Source organism: Onychomys torridus, chromosome 9, assembly GCF_903995425.1.
Source record: "Onychomys torridus chromosome 9, mOncTor1.1, whole genome shotgun sequence".
Classification (NCBI taxonomy): Eukaryota; Metazoa; Chordata; class Mammalia; order Rodentia; family Cricetidae; genus Onychomys; species Onychomys torridus.
The window spans coordinates 437501-455088 of record NC_050451.1 but is presented as its reverse complement, the minus strand read 5'-3'; the positions used below and the strand labels follow the sequence as shown (position 1 = coordinate 455088).

Genomic DNA, 17588 nt, shown 5'->3' with positions numbered 1-17588 from the left:
AGCAACTAGTTGACAGGAAGTGGTAGGGAGGAGCCATGTGTAGCGAGGGTTCTTAAGTGGGGGTGGAGCAGAAGTGTGATGGTCTTTTTGGAGACTCAAGTAGGGAGAGAAGGTTAGCTACTTCACCCTCTCTGAGTGAGCAGAATTTCACCTCAACCTTGGAATCCTGAGTTCTATAGAGGGGCAGAGATCTAGATAAAGTTTCCCTTAGTGACCTTGAGAGAGCCAGAGCCTGAGGGAACAGAATTCCCTGTGATGATATATTGTGTACCCTAATAAACTTGCATGAGGATCAGAGAACAGATCCAGCCACTAGATTAGACATAGAGGTCAGGCAGTGATGGCATAGACCCTTAATCCTATTACTTGGGAGGCAGAGATCGGTCTGGATTTCTGAGTTCAAGGCCACACTGGAAACAGAGCCAGGCAGTGGTGGCACACACCTTTAATCCCAGTGCTGGGAAGCACACACACCTTTAATCCCAGGAAGTGACATGGCTGGGTGGAGAACAGTATATAAGGCAGGAGGAGACAGGAACTAAGCAGCAGTTCAGCTAAGATTCTTTTGGGTGAAAACTCAGAGGCATTCAGCCTGAGGAAACAGAATTGGCTGAGGAGTTGGCGAGGTGAGGATGCTGTGGCTGCTCTGCTTCTCTGATCTTTCATCTTTCACCCCAATATCTGGGTCCAAGTTTTTTTTTTTTTTTTGGTTTGCTTTTTTTTAATTAAAAGACCACCTAAGATTTGAACAACTTCTTGCCAGCTGCAGGAACCGCTGCGGGTAGTGGCCAAGTTGCAGTTGCTGATTAGTACAGCAGTTACTTAAGAGACAGCCACTGTATTTAATGAAACAACACTTAGATGTCCATCAATGGATGAATAGACAAGGAAAATGTGGTATACTTACATAATGGAATATTATTCAGCTATTAAGAATAATGAAATTATTTAATTCACAGGAAAATGGATGGGCTAGAAACAATCATTCCGAGGAAGGTAACACAGACTCAGAAAGATGAAGGTTACATTATTTCCCCTCATTTGTAGATGTTAGCTTTGAATCTTCAGATGTGTATGTTTCATTTGGAATATCCACAGAGGTCTGGAAATAAGTAGGAGGCCACAGGATGGGTCCGGTTTTCAAGGGAAGGGATATAGATAGAAAGCAGCGATATAAAAGCTTAAGGGACTAATAGAATACAAAGTGTTTAAATTGGGGTGGGGGTGGGGAAAGGTTAGGGGAAGGAACACACAGGGGTAATTAACTCTAAAGACTTAAAAATCTTATAGAGTCGGGCAGTGGTGGCGCACGCCTGTAATCCCAGCACTTGGGAGGCAGAGGCAGGCGGATCTCTGTGAGTTCGAGGCCAGCCTAGAGCTAGTCTAGGACAGGCTCCAAAGCTACAGAGAAACCCTGTCTCAAAAAACAAACAAACAAAATCATATAGAGACCTACTTACTACTGTAGAAGCTTACACACACACACACACACACACACACACACACACACACACAAAGAGAGAGAGAGAGAGAGAGAGAGAGAGAGAGAGAGAGAGAGAGAGAGAGTTAACATACATATATAATATCCTATAATGGGACAACTATGACCATATTAGATATCACAAGCTAACAAAGGCCCAGTGCTGGGAATAGATTTCCTTGTTTGGAGTTATTGGTCAATGAAGTCCCATAGACCCCCAAACGTTACAGGCTACTGCCAATGCTACTGGTTACTTTCCAGAACTCAATCCTAAGACCTGTGCTGCTGGAGACACCACGTACTTGAGTCACAGAACATGGAGATTGTCAGTTGGTCCTGACCCCAAAGTTTCATCCCATTGCTAGCTTCCATAGTGCTAGAAGGTGCTAGGAAAGCTACCAGAGGAGAAAAGTATCATCAATCTTACCAGTTGTGAACACTGGGAGCTACAGTAAGGACTAGCTTTGATAAGACATGCCCGAGGTGTAATAACGACACTAATTATGGAACAACCAACCACTTTCTGATTGGATTTACATTCCACTCCACAAGATGAAGCCCATACCTGGCACTATTGTTGGGCCAAGAACCTGTGGCTAGACAGTCATAGGCATTAGGGGAGAACCTACTGCTGCTATTCTGCTAAATGGATGAAGTATTAAACCCACTCCTAATGACATATTCATGAAGTATTGCATCTCTCAGCCATCATCGAGGGAGCTTCTATTTGCAGCAGATGGTAGGTAAAGAGACTCACAGATAGCTGAGGTGTAACGATCCTGCAGAATGCTTAGCCCTGAAGTGAACATACATACTGTACCTGTCCCTGAAGCTCAGGGATCATTACAGAAGAGGGGCAGAAGGATTCGAAGAGCAGAGCTGGTGAATAATAAATAATAATAAATAATAAATCCTGGACACACAGAGTGGCTGCGCACATGAACTCGCAGCTGTGTGGCAGCCTGTCAGGCCAGCCCAAAGCCCAGAATGGACAGTGGAGACGGAGACGAAACCCACCTTTAGCTGAGGAGCTATTGGCAACTAGTAGCTACTGGGAGTCACTTTTCTTTAGGATGCTGCCACCAGTGGTTGACCACGCTCCAGTGGAAGACCACACTCCTAAGAATACATGTGCAGCACAAACTGGACTCGATGGGCAGGAAATAACAAAGAGAACACAAAGTTGGGCAGGTGGGCAGGGGAATGGGATGGATCTGTGAGGAGCTGGGGAGAGGTGAATATAGTCAAAACTTATTTTATGAAATTTCGAAAGACCTAAAACAAAATAAATGTAAAGTGTACATTTTTATTTCTGAGACTATTTTAGTAGGAAATAGGTATACAAGTCCTGAAAATACCTTTGCAACTCTGTCATACACTTCCATAGCCATGATCCATTTGCATAGACCTTCAGCTGCAGAAGAAGCTTTAGCCACTTTAGGGGGATCAAACTCAGGGTTTGTCAAGTATTCACTCCGAATCTTCTGCATAACAGCCACCTATATAACAGAGATTTAGAATTTAAAATTAAAGCATTCATCACACAATCATAAAGTGGAAGAAAGTCATATGTAATAAAAACATTTGGGCTGGGCAGCAGTGGCACACACCTTTAATCCCAGCACTCAGGAGGCAGAGCCAGGCAGATCTCTGTGAGTTCGAGGCCAGCCTGGTCTACAGAGCGAGATCCAGGACAGGCTCCAAAACTACACGGGGAAAACCCTGTCTCAAAAAACTTAAATAAATCAATAAAAACATTTGAATTTTTAAAAGTTACATCGAAGGCCCTTGAGATGTCTATTGGGTAAAAGACACTTGCCACCAAGCCTGACAATCTGAGTTTAATCCCTAGCACTCACATGATGGAAGGAGAAACCTAGATGCTTTATGTCATCCTTTGGTCTCTACCTGAGTGCCACAACACATGTATTCACACTTATAACACACACACACACACACACACACACACACACATACAATAAAATAATTTTTTAAGAGTTATGTTGTTTTTAGAAATCAAAATAGACATTTTGAGATAATTTTAAAAGTATAATTATAGCAGAAACAAAATTCTTATGATAAAAATACATAAATTTATAGATATTGAAGAAAGGTGTTTCTTCCAAAAATGCAAAAAAGACTGTAGATTGATAGAACATTTGAAAACAGAATAATTAACATCAATAAATAACAATTCAAATGGAAAATATGATACCTTCTTATTTTATGTAAATATCAACAAGATTTCCTATAAAGGAACTATTATATGAAGATATTGAGAGAACTTTTTCAAGTCAATACTACACTAAAATAGTAATTTACTAATTTTCTAATACTCTGAAAGTGTTTTTTTGTTATTATGAGAGTTCATTCTATAGCCATTAATGTAGTACCCTTTTATCAATTATCATAATCTCACAAAAGGATTATCTCCTTATGTTTTATAAGACAGTATAATTTAAAGACTGTCACATCCCAACAAAATCACATTCAAAGAAGAAAATCCGATATAACTTACTGGAATATTGTCCTTGTCATACTCTCTCAAATCTCTTAAGAAATTCATATCTCCCAGGACTTTTTTGCTAGGTCCCCAGTAATCAAATATCTACAAAAGAAGTTTATGGAAGTGGATGAGTTATACAATAAAAAGTGCACATTAGTCAGAAAAAATGTTTATATATTTAAAAAATCTTAACTTCTTGAAAATAAAGACTCATTTCTTGCCAGATGTGGTGGCACATGCCTTTAATTCCAGCATGCTAGAGGAGGCAGGCAGACCTCTGTGAGTTCAAGTTCAGCCTGGTTAACTTTAGTGTTCCAGGGCAGTCAGGGCTATGTGTTTAAGAAAACAAACAAACAGGAAAAGACTCTTCTCCCCAAGAACATGTTGAGTATAAAATATATGAAGCATTTTAAACATGCACATAAACTTATTATTAAAGTTTTAATCACTGAAAACAGAGGTGGTCATCTCTTTTGAAAATTTAAATAAGCAGTGACCGCAGTCATGATCATAGCAGTTTCACAGAAGAAAATACATTTTTATTACTTCATGGTTTTTAAAGGTTGGTTCTTTTTGTTTTGTTTTTATTAAATTATTTAGTGTGTGTATGTGTAAATGAGAATAACTAGACAAGGGTCTACCTACTTTATTATCTTAAATGAAAAATATAATTTCAAAAATTTTAATTTAGGAATTCAAACCCAGGTATCATAAACCCTGGAAAGAAAGTGTCTGTAAATTCATTGTAGGATGCCCTCTTCCTTAAGGGATGTATGCCTTGAATTATAATTGCAATAACGAGCTACATTTATTATGTGTGTGCTATTGGTGAAGCTTTCGATATTGAGCTTTGTAGGCATTAGTTAGCTAACACTCTGACTTTGTGAGGTGGATGCTATGATTATCTTTTGACTAGAATCTTCCAGAGATTCAGACACTTCATCCAGAGGCCACATGGTTACTGGGATCTTCTGGCTCCACAGCCCTTGCTTTGATGTTAATGTCTTACAGACAGAACCTCACCCCATGACTCAGGGGGCTCTGGAACCCCGATGGAGCCCACACAGGCCTGGAATTTACAGCACCCTTCCTGCTTCAGCCTCTGATGGTGGAAATTACCAGGCAAGGCGCAGCACACTACCCTTTTATTTCTTTTCTGTTGCCCAGGCTTGCCTTGAATGCTGACCTTGACCTCCTGATCCTCTTGCCTCCCTCTGGAGAGCTAGGATTACCACACCTGGCAGTACACTTTGATTTTTCATTTGTTTTGCTTTACTACAATTCTCTTAACTCAGTGAAAATGTATGACTTCTCAAAAACAACACCTGAAGGTCCTATGTCACTTTCTTACAAGTCTTAGCTACAAAGTACAGGCCTCAGGACATAGGACAGTAGCAGGGAGTCTGTATGGCCAGAAAAGAAAATAGAAGCAACTAAAAACAACAGCTTTCTGACACCGTATTTACGAGACTATATACAGGTACTGTTTTCTGTAGTAACTGAGTCCACACAATCTGGAAAACAGTATTTCTTTCCTGGATTGCAAGCTGTTGTATTTAATTTGATAATGGTAAACAATTAAAAAAGTAATAATACGATTTAAATCTGTGCCCGGTTATTACCTTGCCTCCAGTTCCTGAAGGGTCTGAAATTTTTTCTGGTTTTATATCTTTCATGACACAAACAGCAGCCATCACTAGTTTAACACCAGCAGGAGGATTCTTCATAGATTTCACAATTGTGATATCAGCTGGCTGTATCAAAAGAAAACAAGGCATCCTTATAGAACAACTTATTTTTAAATAATGAGAACTAAACCCTAATGTTGGGCCTAGGTGTGGCAGTATTCACCTATAATCTCAGAGCTCAGAAGGTGAAGGAAACGGTTATGAGCTTGTGGCTAGCCTGGGTTACACAGTGAGATGCTATCTCAAAAAATAAAAAACAAAGTAATTTTGGGAAATAAAGACCATCTTGGTAATTTTGGCTTGCACGGTTATAAAAAGAATTAGCAATAGAGAATGGAACAGAGATCAAGCCTCAGTCTTGAAGACACAATTGGAATTATGAAACCTCCAGAGAATCATCTGTAAAATGATGTAAAAATAATATGACAAGCCTATATTAGAACTATGATTTGTTACCTGTATTTGTTAGGAAAGATACTTTCAGTTGTCTGGTTATCCCAATATTCTTCTGGTATTCCACTGTAATGGTTCAAGTGCTGCAAACTAGTATCTTACATAGTCCCTACACAGGAACAGATTCTAAGACCACATCACCCAAGTCCCACTAGAATTCAGGCAGTGAGTGGGAAGAACGGCAGGTGTGCGGTATTTGTTTCACTGCTGTGGGTGAGTGGAGCTGTACAGTTCTGTGGACAGTCTGTAGGCTTCAATACTGGACAAATAGCATCCTGGTAGACCAGGTCTGTGGTTTGCCTTTGTGGGTCATTCTTGGTGGGTCACTCCAAGAGCTCTTTTGTAGTTCTTCCAATAATGCTGTTATCTAATTATATATTTCCTTAAAACTTCTTGACTTCTCATACTAAATAGAATCAACTCAGACCCTGGCTCATATTAATACTGCTACCAGGAAATACACAGCAGCAGACTCTAACTGAAAGCAGAGGCTAAGACCTGAACTGGCAGGGTTTGAAGGTATTGAGACTCTTGTATTAAAAAAGAGTCTGAAAATTCATGGAACACGGTGATAAAATAGTTCCTTAAATTGATGGTCTTGGTTGCCTAGATGACGTCTGTGTTAAAAACAAGGATTTTTGGGTTCAGTTCTCAGCACCCACATAGTGGCTCACAATCATCCCTTACTCCTCATACAGGGGATCTGATACCCTCTTCTTGTTAAGCTTCAAACCCAAGACAAATGGCTGAGTTGCTTATTTAACATATCAAAGTTGGACCTGGCATCCAGGTTCTCCCAGCATCCCTCAGTCCTTACCTATTAGACTATGGCTGGCATACCCTACCCTCTATCCTGAACTCTCCAGCCTAAGGGCAGCGCTGCCCCTCCCTAGAGGCTCTTCCCTACATAATCCAGAAATTTTGGTTATTCACTCTTTTGTACCTTTGGCCTCCTGGCTTCTGCATCTGTATCCCCTCTCTCCCCACTCTCTGTTCCTCCCCTTCTCTCACATGTCCCAGCTCAGTCTGGTCATGTCCACTCTGGACTCTCCCAGACATAGCTGCCTCTGACTATGCTCTCCCATATATGGACAATAAACTTTCTCCTCCACCATACCTAGAAACAGTCATGTCTTTTCCTTTTCATTTTTTCCATTCATTTCTGACCTCTACAGGCATCAGATAGACATGGTGCACACATATATACAAGCAAAACATTCATGCACATAAAATAAAATAATCTAAAAACAATTTCTAAAATAAAAACAAAGTTTTGTTAAATTTGTCTGCAGTGACAAACTTTTACAGGGAAACTATGCACCATATGGCTTTTAAATGTAGTGGGAAGCATAAAGAAAGATAATCATAGGTTCCAGGGGTTGATTCTGCTTTGTTTTATAACAATCTCTAAGCTACACTGTTTATCGTACTGCTTAAAACCAAACAAAAGTGCCAATATGTCACTACAGCTAAAGAGGTTTCCATATAAATTTTCATGACACTGCAGGTACAAAAATATGGGGACATAGCTTCAAAGAACTGATATTTTATGAAATATATATTTCAAAATATAGCAAACATTTTCATTTACACTTGAGAAAAGGAAGTGTTCATTTGAAATCATCACAGGTTACATGTGAGAGAATTTCTGTAGCCAAACATAACCAATGGCAGTGTGCCAGTACATTTAAAAATCACAGGACTCATGTTGCCCATGACGAACTCTTCATGATGCTGTGTGTTTAGAGCAAGATGTCTCAGTAGCTTAAGTTCCATGGTGGTTTGGTGTTCTCTGGAGAGTAAAGCTGTTTTTGTTGGGATAAATGCAGCTCAAAATACAACCCAGTTAACCAATAATGCCTTCCTGTAACTTTCAGGACGTTCACTTAACAGTAGTTTTGTTTTTGAGGCCTTATTCAGAGTTTTGAGGATTCTATCTGTGTGCTATGATCTTAAGCACATCTACAAAAGCTATTCTCTGACAGTCTAGATGAGAGAAGTTAATTGGACGATCCATTTATCTAGCATAGTGTATCATGTGCCACCTTCTTCTGATTGTTAGTTGAAGATATTGGTTGATTTGATCAATTTGGCATTGAGTGATGTTAGATAACATGTACTGCATCAGGAAGCCCTCCATATCAACTACATCTGTGTTTAACTCCTTAGGAATAAAGGGACAATATCTTCTTGTGTAAGGCTCAGTTTTATGAACACTGGTGAACTCATTCGAGTTTTGTAAAAGATTTCAGTGTGTGTTCTTATGATTTCATTCTTCATGATGTTGTGATTTGTGTTAAGAATCATTTCAAATTCAGTGGTATCATTATTCTGACAGCTATTGACTTGATTTATCATTACTAGAATTTCTGTAAGGTTTGGCTTTCCGTGGATCAAATGGATTTATTTTAAATTTCATCAGTATATTTGCTGGGACCAGATATTTTAAGTGAGCAGTAATTTTGACTTCCTGATTGATTGTAATTCCCCAAATAGTCAGCATATTCCTTTCTCTGCATTTTTGCTGTCACCCTGTGTCACTCTCACTATGAGGGATGGCAGACTTGATGAGAAGAGATCTCATAGAATGCCTTAAGGGTTTCTATTGTTATCTGCCTGTGTTCTGTGCATTTGACTCTCCAAGGCGAACATTTCTAATGACTGTGGACCCTTTACTCCCAAGGGCGTCATTCCTATCACCAGTCTGGCTGCACTGATACAACTAGCTCATTTTAGAGCTCCCATATTCTTCTCTTTATCTTCAGCCTTGTGTTTGTTTTAAACCACAGTGTGCCATTGAGAGCATGGTCCTAAGTTTCCAGTGTTGCTTCATAAAATTCTTCACACAATCCATTCGACATTTTAAAAGTCAGAATTTTGTTTAGAAGTGGAGATAGCATTACAATATAATTAACTGAGAGTATAGAACATTGATGCATTTTATATTAATTTAAGAGAATTAATGAATTTTCAGAATAATTTCCTGTTCCTATATTCTGAATCTATGCCAATAGCTGCTTATATCTGTTCCTGGGAAACTTGTCAAGTTGAAATTGATCTTAACCACTTGTTTCATTGCTTTCAATCCCTCTTCTCCCTTTTTATCTTCAAGTTCTAAAACCTTTTAGAAGCTGTTTAATGTTGCTTCGGCATCATCTTCTTTTAATGCTCTGGAAATCTACAGTGATTTTCCATTTGCCTCAGAGATAACTATCGTAGAGTAATATAGAACATAATTCTCCTCATCATCACACAGGAGTTCATCCTCCTTGTCAGACATCATGGATGGGAGCCGGGGAAGGGAAGGAAGTATTAGAAACAAGCTCTTTCCATACTGTCCCCGCCCCATTCAGAGACATTGTGTTCAGCCTCTCAAAAATTTTTTTTTAGGTTTTAAATTCCTAGTTCACGGCACAGTGAAAACACTAGGAAGTTTATATCACTATAAATGCCCTAAGACAATCTTGTCTTAAAGCCACACAAGGCTGTCTAACTAAAGTCACACAGGGTTTGAGCCTGTGAAATGCTAAGCTAGCTGTTGGTTGAGTTCATAGTCTTGTCAAGTCTCCCACATGGAAAATTACGGTAATGACTAAGGATGCAGGCAAGGAATAAGGTCTGGATCCTCTCAGCCTCCCTAGTCAATGGGCGCTTGACTCTCCTGTTCTGATTGTGCAGTGGTTCTGGTCTTACATAAAGAGCCTTAAAGGTCACACACAACCCAATGTACTACAGAAAGGTACAACTCACAGGTGCATAAGACATAAGTTTTGAATTTTCTATGCACATATACCCAGGAAGCTGCGGAAGTAGATACACATCTGTTCCTCTCTTTCTCTCCCCTCTCATTCCTTTCCTTCTGGCCCATGTGTAGAACCTCTTGGGATTCACAAAGACTATTCATCCATTCCCACTAAACTGTCCTGATTGAAAATTATACATAACATAGGAAAAGCAAGTCTGTAAATATAACATTGTATCAAAGAAGGACTGTTCAGATGTAAGTTTCATTTAACTTGACAAATAAACAATACAACCCAGCAAAACAGAGCCACAGCATGTTAACCAAAGACCTGCATATTGCTTCCTTGTTGATGAAACCCAAGGTGGCAAATTCAAATACTTCCCTTAAGTGTATCCAGTGCAGACAGAGCTGCTTCCAAGGCAGGAATGGCCTCAGCCAGGTCACTCTCACACTCATTCTTCAGAGCCTGGGCTTCTTCTGCCTTCCCACTGGCTATCTCTTCATCTAATTTCACAAACTTTCTTTTTGCTTCTACTTGTGCAGATTCTATCTCAATAATCTAAAGACATGAGGGAAAAATAAAGACAAATTTTCAAGTAACCTATTGCTTCTTCAAGCCTAGAGACAACAGACTATTTGAAAATAGGGAATCCAGCACATCATTTTGGGTAGTAGAAAGGTTTGTTATGAAAAATTAAGTTATGAAATTTGAAGGTAAATGGATAATGCTGGAAACAATCATTCTGAGCAGTAACCCAGAAAGACAAATGTCATATGTTTTTTGTAGATGTCAGTTTTGGATCTTTAGATAGCTTTGTCTCATTCAGAATACCACAGATGTCAGGACATTAATAAAGGAATGGAGAGGGAGAAGATTTCAAAGTCGGGAAGACAGAATGCAGTGATACAAAGAAGAAAGACGAATAATGGAACAGGAATGGTCAAAGGGGGTTAGGGATGGGAAGGCTGGTTAGTGGAAAAAATACAGGGAGGGATAATCAACATTAAAGACTTTCTGAAAAGAAAACCATATGAAAACTACTATTGCAGAAGTCTCCTAAAACATAAACATTTACATACACAAAGAACTTTAGTGCAGTTACCCTAAAATAATGCCCCACTAAGCACAGGTTAACAAAAAGCCCACTGTCAGGAATGTGCTACCTCTATAGAATTTGTTGGCCAGTAAGGTTCCACTGATACTTAAATATAAAAGGCTACTATCACTGCTCTGGGTGACCCTCCAGAACTTCATGGTAAGACCTTGTTGGTGAAGACACCCCTACTCAAACAGAGAACATGAAGAAGTCAAGCTGGGGTTTAACTTGGCAGCTTCCTCCCCATTAGCCGGCTTTCATGGTACTGTGCGTGTCACCAGAAGAGAAAAATAGTTACCAAGCTTATCTAGCCGTGAACCCTGCCAGCTACCATAATGACCTGCCTGTCTACAACAGTGGAAGAATGGCATGAGAGGAGTCAAATGCTTTCTGATAACATTTAAAGCCGGATTTACAAGATGCAACCCATATTTGGCACTGCTATTGGGACCAAGAACCACCTAGGTTGTAGATGAGAACCCATCACTATTACTCTGTTGACTCCTAACAACTTCTCATTTTAACCAAAGATTAATGTAGCTCTGAGGTCTCATCAGAGAAAGCTCTTTGTCATATCCTCCCCTTCCGAGGTTTGAGATCACTGCAGAAGAGGGGAGAAAGACTGTGAAGTCAGAGCAATAGATGACTACAAGGAAACCTGTTTTCTGGATGAAACAGGGCAGTTGCATATATGAACTCAACAACTGTGAGAGCATGCACAAGCCACTTGGAAGCTCACACAATGACAATCCCTAGCTGAGAGTTATTGGTGATTGACAGATGTTGGAAGAGAGAGAATTAATTTCTTTCTTTTTTTAAAAAAACTTTATTTATTTATTTATTTATTTTTTACTCTACATCCCAGCTACAGCCTTCCCACACTCAGCTTCTCCATATCCCCTATGCTCTCATCCCCTAATCTACTCCTCCTCTGTGTTTGCCCAGGAAAGGGCAGGTCTCCTGTATCAACAGAACACGGCATATCAAGTTGCAGTAAAACCAAGCACCTCCCCATGCACTAAGGCTGGGCAAGGCAACCCAGCATGAGGAGCAGAGTCCCAAAAGCCTATAAAAAGAGTCGGAGACAGCCCCTGTTCCTAACATCAGGAGTCCCACAAGGGTCCAACCACACATCTGTAACCCATATGCAGAGTGCCCAGGCCAGTCCCATGCAGGCTCCCTGGTTATTTGTTGGTCCAGTCTCTCTGAACCCTTATGAAACCAGGTTAGTTGATTCTGTGAGTTTAACTGTGGTGTCCTTAACCCCTCTGGCTCCTACAATCCTTTGGCTCCTGGTAGGTCTAACATACTCTAGTATTTAAGAGTCTATAGGTAGCACTCAATGAGTTAAAAAAAATGAGGACATGAAGTTGGGTGAGTATATAAAGGGGAGTGGATCTGGGAGGAGATGGAGAGGGGGATGAAGATAACTAAAATACCATGTATGAACTTCCACAAAAAAAAAAAAAACTAATAAAATACTTTAAAACAAAAAGATAGATCTAGCCGGGCAATGGTGGTACATGCCCTTAATCCCAGGAAGGCAGAGACAGGAGGATCTCTGTGAGGCCAGCCTGTTCTACAGAGTGAGTTCCAGGCAGCCAGGGCTGTTACACAGAGAAACTCTGACTCAAAACAAAACAAAAACAAAACAAAACAAAATAAAAAGAAAGGAAGGAATGAAGGAAAGAAGGAAGGAAGGCCTATAACAAAACAAAAAGAGAGAAAGAAAGAAAGAAAGAAAGAAAGAAAGAAAGAAAGAAAGAAAGAAGTCTAAAATGAGAATATAAATGTGGACTTACTTGCAAAAGGGTTTCACACCACCCTCTAAGAGTGACAAACCCAGAGAACCAGTAAAATACCCAGTCAATGGCAAAGCATAAACTACAGGTTCTAATGACAAAAAGTTAAGGCTCAGTTTCAAGACTAGAGTTACACAATTCAACTGTTTTTTGACATGAAGAAAAATATTGATTTCCTACCTGCATCATCCGTGCATTTTCAATTTTAGCTTCCTCCAATTTGGGCTGCAGCTCAACAAGCTCCAGTTTCATTTCGCCCACCTAGACAGACAATTTGTAATTAAGTTTTCATGGCTGTAACAGCTGACAGAGAAATTGGAAACTTAAGTGCATCATACAATGCTGGCTATGAGAAATCCTAACTTTCCCAGTTCTTTGCACGATAAAAAGAATCATGAGAGCATATCCAGTTCTGTTCACAAAAGGTTTTGAATCTTTTAGGTATTTTACAGGGCACTGGGACAAGTGGCCATGGAGGAAATGAAACCAGAAAAGATGTCAGCACAGGTATTCTCATTATACTACGGTATACAAATAAAACACTAGTAAATATTGATAGCACTGGACTCATTAGAAAAAGCCCATCTTATATTTAACATCTGCTACAATAGAAAGCCAAAATAGATTTCTTATACTCTCAGATGACAACAAATTATTTAAAAATAAAGCAGAATGTATTTTAGCCTCTGTGGTCTGGGCAACTTAGTGAGTTTCCCTAAAACTTACTCATCTATAAAATGAGGACATAAGAGTGACTACCTCTGGAGTTGCTAAGAGAGTAACTGAGACAGTGTATGTGAAATGCATGACAGAAACTTGTAAATAACTTACAGTCGACAAAACAGTTGCCCTTGTTTTTGTTATTTTTTTTGCATTTATCAGTATATATTATTATTGTGGAAACTTCTCCAGTTTACCTGAGACTCAGCAAAAGCTAACTGGTCAAGTCCATTCACGTAGCGTTGTTTGGCTTCCATGACAGCTTGCCGTTTCTTAGTCAACAGTTGTCGAAATGAGCCAATAAGTTCGAGATAAGAAGTAGCGGTAACATAGTTATGTCGTCCTAACTCTTCTAAGAACCTAAAAAGGGGGCAACAGACAACAGTATAAGTAGTAGATTCACAGTGATGTAAATTTAACATAGCATTAACCACAGGCAATTATGAATAATGGTTAAAGTTTATGCAGAACATGCTAAGTATTTTAACTTCCTAAAACTCCAGAAATCTATACATAACCAAGTTCTTACCTGAAAAATATCAAAGACCAATGACACATTTAAAAAGTACAAATCAACAAAGGTGTGTATAAAGGGTGAGCTACAGCAAAAAAAAAAAAAATACACAGTCTTTATTTTTTAATGTCATATACCAGGAGCCTCTAGTCTTCAAAGACACTCAAACTATTGTATAAAGTAGGCAAACATCTGGAAAGGGAACTGCAAATGGGACAAGTATGAGTTACATGGCATGTTACATGTTGACATGTTGACTGAATGTATAAGGCCACACACACAAGACTAGTACACACACACACACACACACATACACACACACACACACATACACACACACACATACACACACACACATACACACACACACACATACACACACACACATACACACACACACACACACACACACACAAGACTAGTACACACACACACACACACACACACACACACACAAGGATATACAGAAGATATATGAGTATGCAGACTACAGCACACTGCTTGGACCACTGTCCAAGCCAATCTTAATGGAAAAATGTCTTTAGATGGGCAACATAACAGCATTTAAGTTCATGCCTCTATGAAACAAGGATTTAGAGCTCAATAGTTAGAATACTCATAGTGAGGCATCTACTCTTCCCTGACCATCCAATTAGCTCACCTTTTCTAGAACTTTCATCCAGTAATAGTGTTTTCCCTAAAAAATCTGCCACACTAACCACTGTTCATCAGATCAGGGTTGGGCACTAGACACAATGATAATCACACTTTGGGATAAATTTGGAACAGGAAGCTAGAAATAATTGGCTAGCTTCTCCCTCTACCTAAAACTGCAAGAAATATGTTCAAAAGCAAAGAGGCAGACAACTTCCTCTAAACACAGTCAAAGAGGAAGAAAGGAAACGCCTAGAGGGAAGCAGTGATACATATCAGAGAAAAAAACAAAACACTTGTGTGTTTTCACAGATTCTAACTTCTTCTGCTTGTTTTTCAGGTATTTGTGAGACATTCATGGACCTTCATAATAACTCCTTCCTTTCTATTACTGCTAACTGAGCGTCTCTAACTAACCAGAGAGATTAGAAGACAAATAATGTCAAAAGGTTGAAACTGTATCCCACTTTCGTGGAAAACACAAGACACTTAAAATACAAGGCATTTGCATAATTTTAAATGTCATTACTATTGACCTTTCCGAAAGGGTCATAATGGAAGTATGAAAGTGTTTACAGATTGGGACTATCTCTTTCCGCTCAATCTCAGTAAGCTCCAGGGTTTCTAAGAAATTCACAGCTACACGTTCAAGGGCATCTTCAGGCCATGGCTGGAAAGAAGGAGAAGAAAATTTTGTTAGAGATGAGCAGTCTCCAGTGGTTAAGAGCTCTGGCTGCTCTTCCAGTGGATCTGGGTTCAAGTCCTAGCACCCACATGACAGCTCATAACTGTCTGTAACTCCCAGATCTGACACCCTCACACAGACATACATGCTGGCAAAACACCAATGAACATAAAAGAAAAATAAATAAATTATTTTTAAAAAGCTGAGCAGTCTCAATCTAACAATGTAAGTAGTGACTTCATATAGAAGAAGAGTTTAGGGTTATGAAGTGGAAACTTTAATGAGGAAAACAGAATTAAGTAGACTGAGGTCTCTGTATTGTCTAGATTTCTTTACATATTAAAATGAAGATAAGAACAGCATGGGTCAATGATACATGACATATTAAGAACATAATTACACCACTTTCACCACTCCTCTACTTACATGTCCACGAGGCATCTCAATTTTAGCATGTCCGTTGTAGAAGATGCCAACTGTCTACTCTATATCAATTAGTCCTTTCCCATAGGAGGGGAAGGGAACATATTTAATTTGGAATTCCGTCCTTAGATGTTCGTCATAACCCTATTATAACACCCAAAGCTGAGGTTCTCCTTAGCTAGTCTCTTCCACATCTGTGAAATGCTGCTTTTGCTCTATCCTGAACTAGGCCAACTGCGATCTTGCTGTTTCCTCTGACCGGAACTCTGTTTTCTCAGACCTTCACAAGCCTCGCTCTCTCACTTCCTACATATTTATATCCCAAAGGATCATAAAGGCGGTCCTGGAACACTCTTTCTAGAACAACCTTCTTCCTGTCACTATTCAGCCTTTTGTCGTGAGTGTGTCCTCAGAACTTACTAAGACCTCACACACCATTTACTCATTTGTCTACTACTGGCTTCCATTCAACCCTTGATAGAATTATAAAACCCATGTAAGGAAGGACTTTCTTTTTATCACTGCTGGATCTCTAGTGCCTAAAACAATACTTGACAACAAATATTTTAAATGTTTAATTAAACAGTTTATGCTTCTTTACTTTTTCATTAGCTTATTTTCCTGATTTCCTTTCACTCTGTTTCAACAAGGTGCTTGTCACTTTTTCCTTTTAGAGAAATGCACATTTTAAGATTTTTTTGTTGTTTGTTTTGTTTGTTGCTGTGGAATAATCCTTCTGTACACTGTGTAAATTATGCTGTCATTGGTTTAATAAAGAAGCTGACTGGCCAGTAGCTGGACAGGGTAAGGTTAGGTGGGAAAACCAGACTAAGGACACCTGGAAGAAGAAAGGTGGAGTCAGAGGAGTCGCCAGTGAGACAGGGAGAGGAAACAGGAGATGCAAGATGAAAGAGAGGTAATGCCACATGGCAGAATGTAGATGAATAAAAATGGGCTAATTTAAGTTGTAAGAGTTAGCTAGTAACAAGCTTGAGCTATTGGCTGAGCATTTATAATTAGTATTAAGTCTCTGTGCTCATTATTTGGGAACTGATGACCAGTAAAGAAAAGTCTGGCTACAGTTTGTATTTTGTTTTTTTTGGGACAGCCTTGGTTGTCCTGGACCTCATTCTGTAGACCAGGCTGGCGTTGAGCTCAGAGATCCACCTACCTCTGCCTCTGCCTCCTGAGTGCTGGGATTAGAGGTACAACCCACCACCCTAATCAGCAGACCTCTTCTGATCAGTAGAAGCCCTGAACCGAAGAAAAATGTTGCCCTTCTTCCAACTAAGGAGGAAATTCTCCTCTCTGAGTGCTCTCAGGCTGCCACATTGGCTTTGTTGTTGATGTCAGAAATGAAGTAAAACAGGAGATCTTTGAAGTCTTGAGCCTCATGGCCTTCATACTAGAACTAACTGTATCACTGACTCTTTAAGACCTCCAGCTTGTGGATTGAAGATATTGACAACTGTAAGGCTCCATAATTATGAGGACCAAATCTAGTCATAATTCCCCCACCTTACACACACACACACACACACACACACACACACACACTTCTCTTTGTATTAAAATTTAAAATATGGGGGCTATAGGCATAGGCTTGGAGTACTAACTGCTCTTCTAGAGGACCCAGCACTCACATGGCAGCTCACAATGGTCTTTAACTCCAGTTCCAGGGATCTGATGCCTCTTTTGGCTTTCTTGGGTGCACAGGTATGCATGCAGGCAAAACACCCATATACATAAAATAAATTAAATTAAACATAAATAAATTAAAAAAATATAGTTTAGAGCATGATGTGCTACTGGTGCAATGGT

At 39.5% G+C, this 17588-nt stretch overlaps 1 protein-coding gene across 1 annotated transcript in view; it reads right to left on the bottom strand.

The window, feature by feature from the left end:
* Dnah12 (dynein axonemal heavy chain 12) overlaps positions 1-17588 on the bottom strand; it is a 168422-nt gene that overhangs the window by 54732 nt on the left and 96102 nt on the right. The window contains exons 46-52 of the mRNA XM_036200006.1: positions 15196-15329; positions 13689-13851; positions 12952-13032; positions 10251-10431; positions 5609-5736; positions 3999-4088; positions 2839-2979 (exon numbers count right to left, since the gene is read on the bottom strand). Of these exons, the coding sequence (XP_036055899.1) occupies positions 2839-2979; positions 3999-4088; positions 5609-5736; positions 10251-10431; positions 12952-13032; positions 13689-13851; positions 15196-15329 (918 nt within the window). The remainder of the gene's footprint in view (positions 1-2838; positions 2980-3998; positions 4089-5608; positions 5737-10250; positions 10432-12951; positions 13033-13688; positions 13852-15195; positions 15330-17588) is intronic.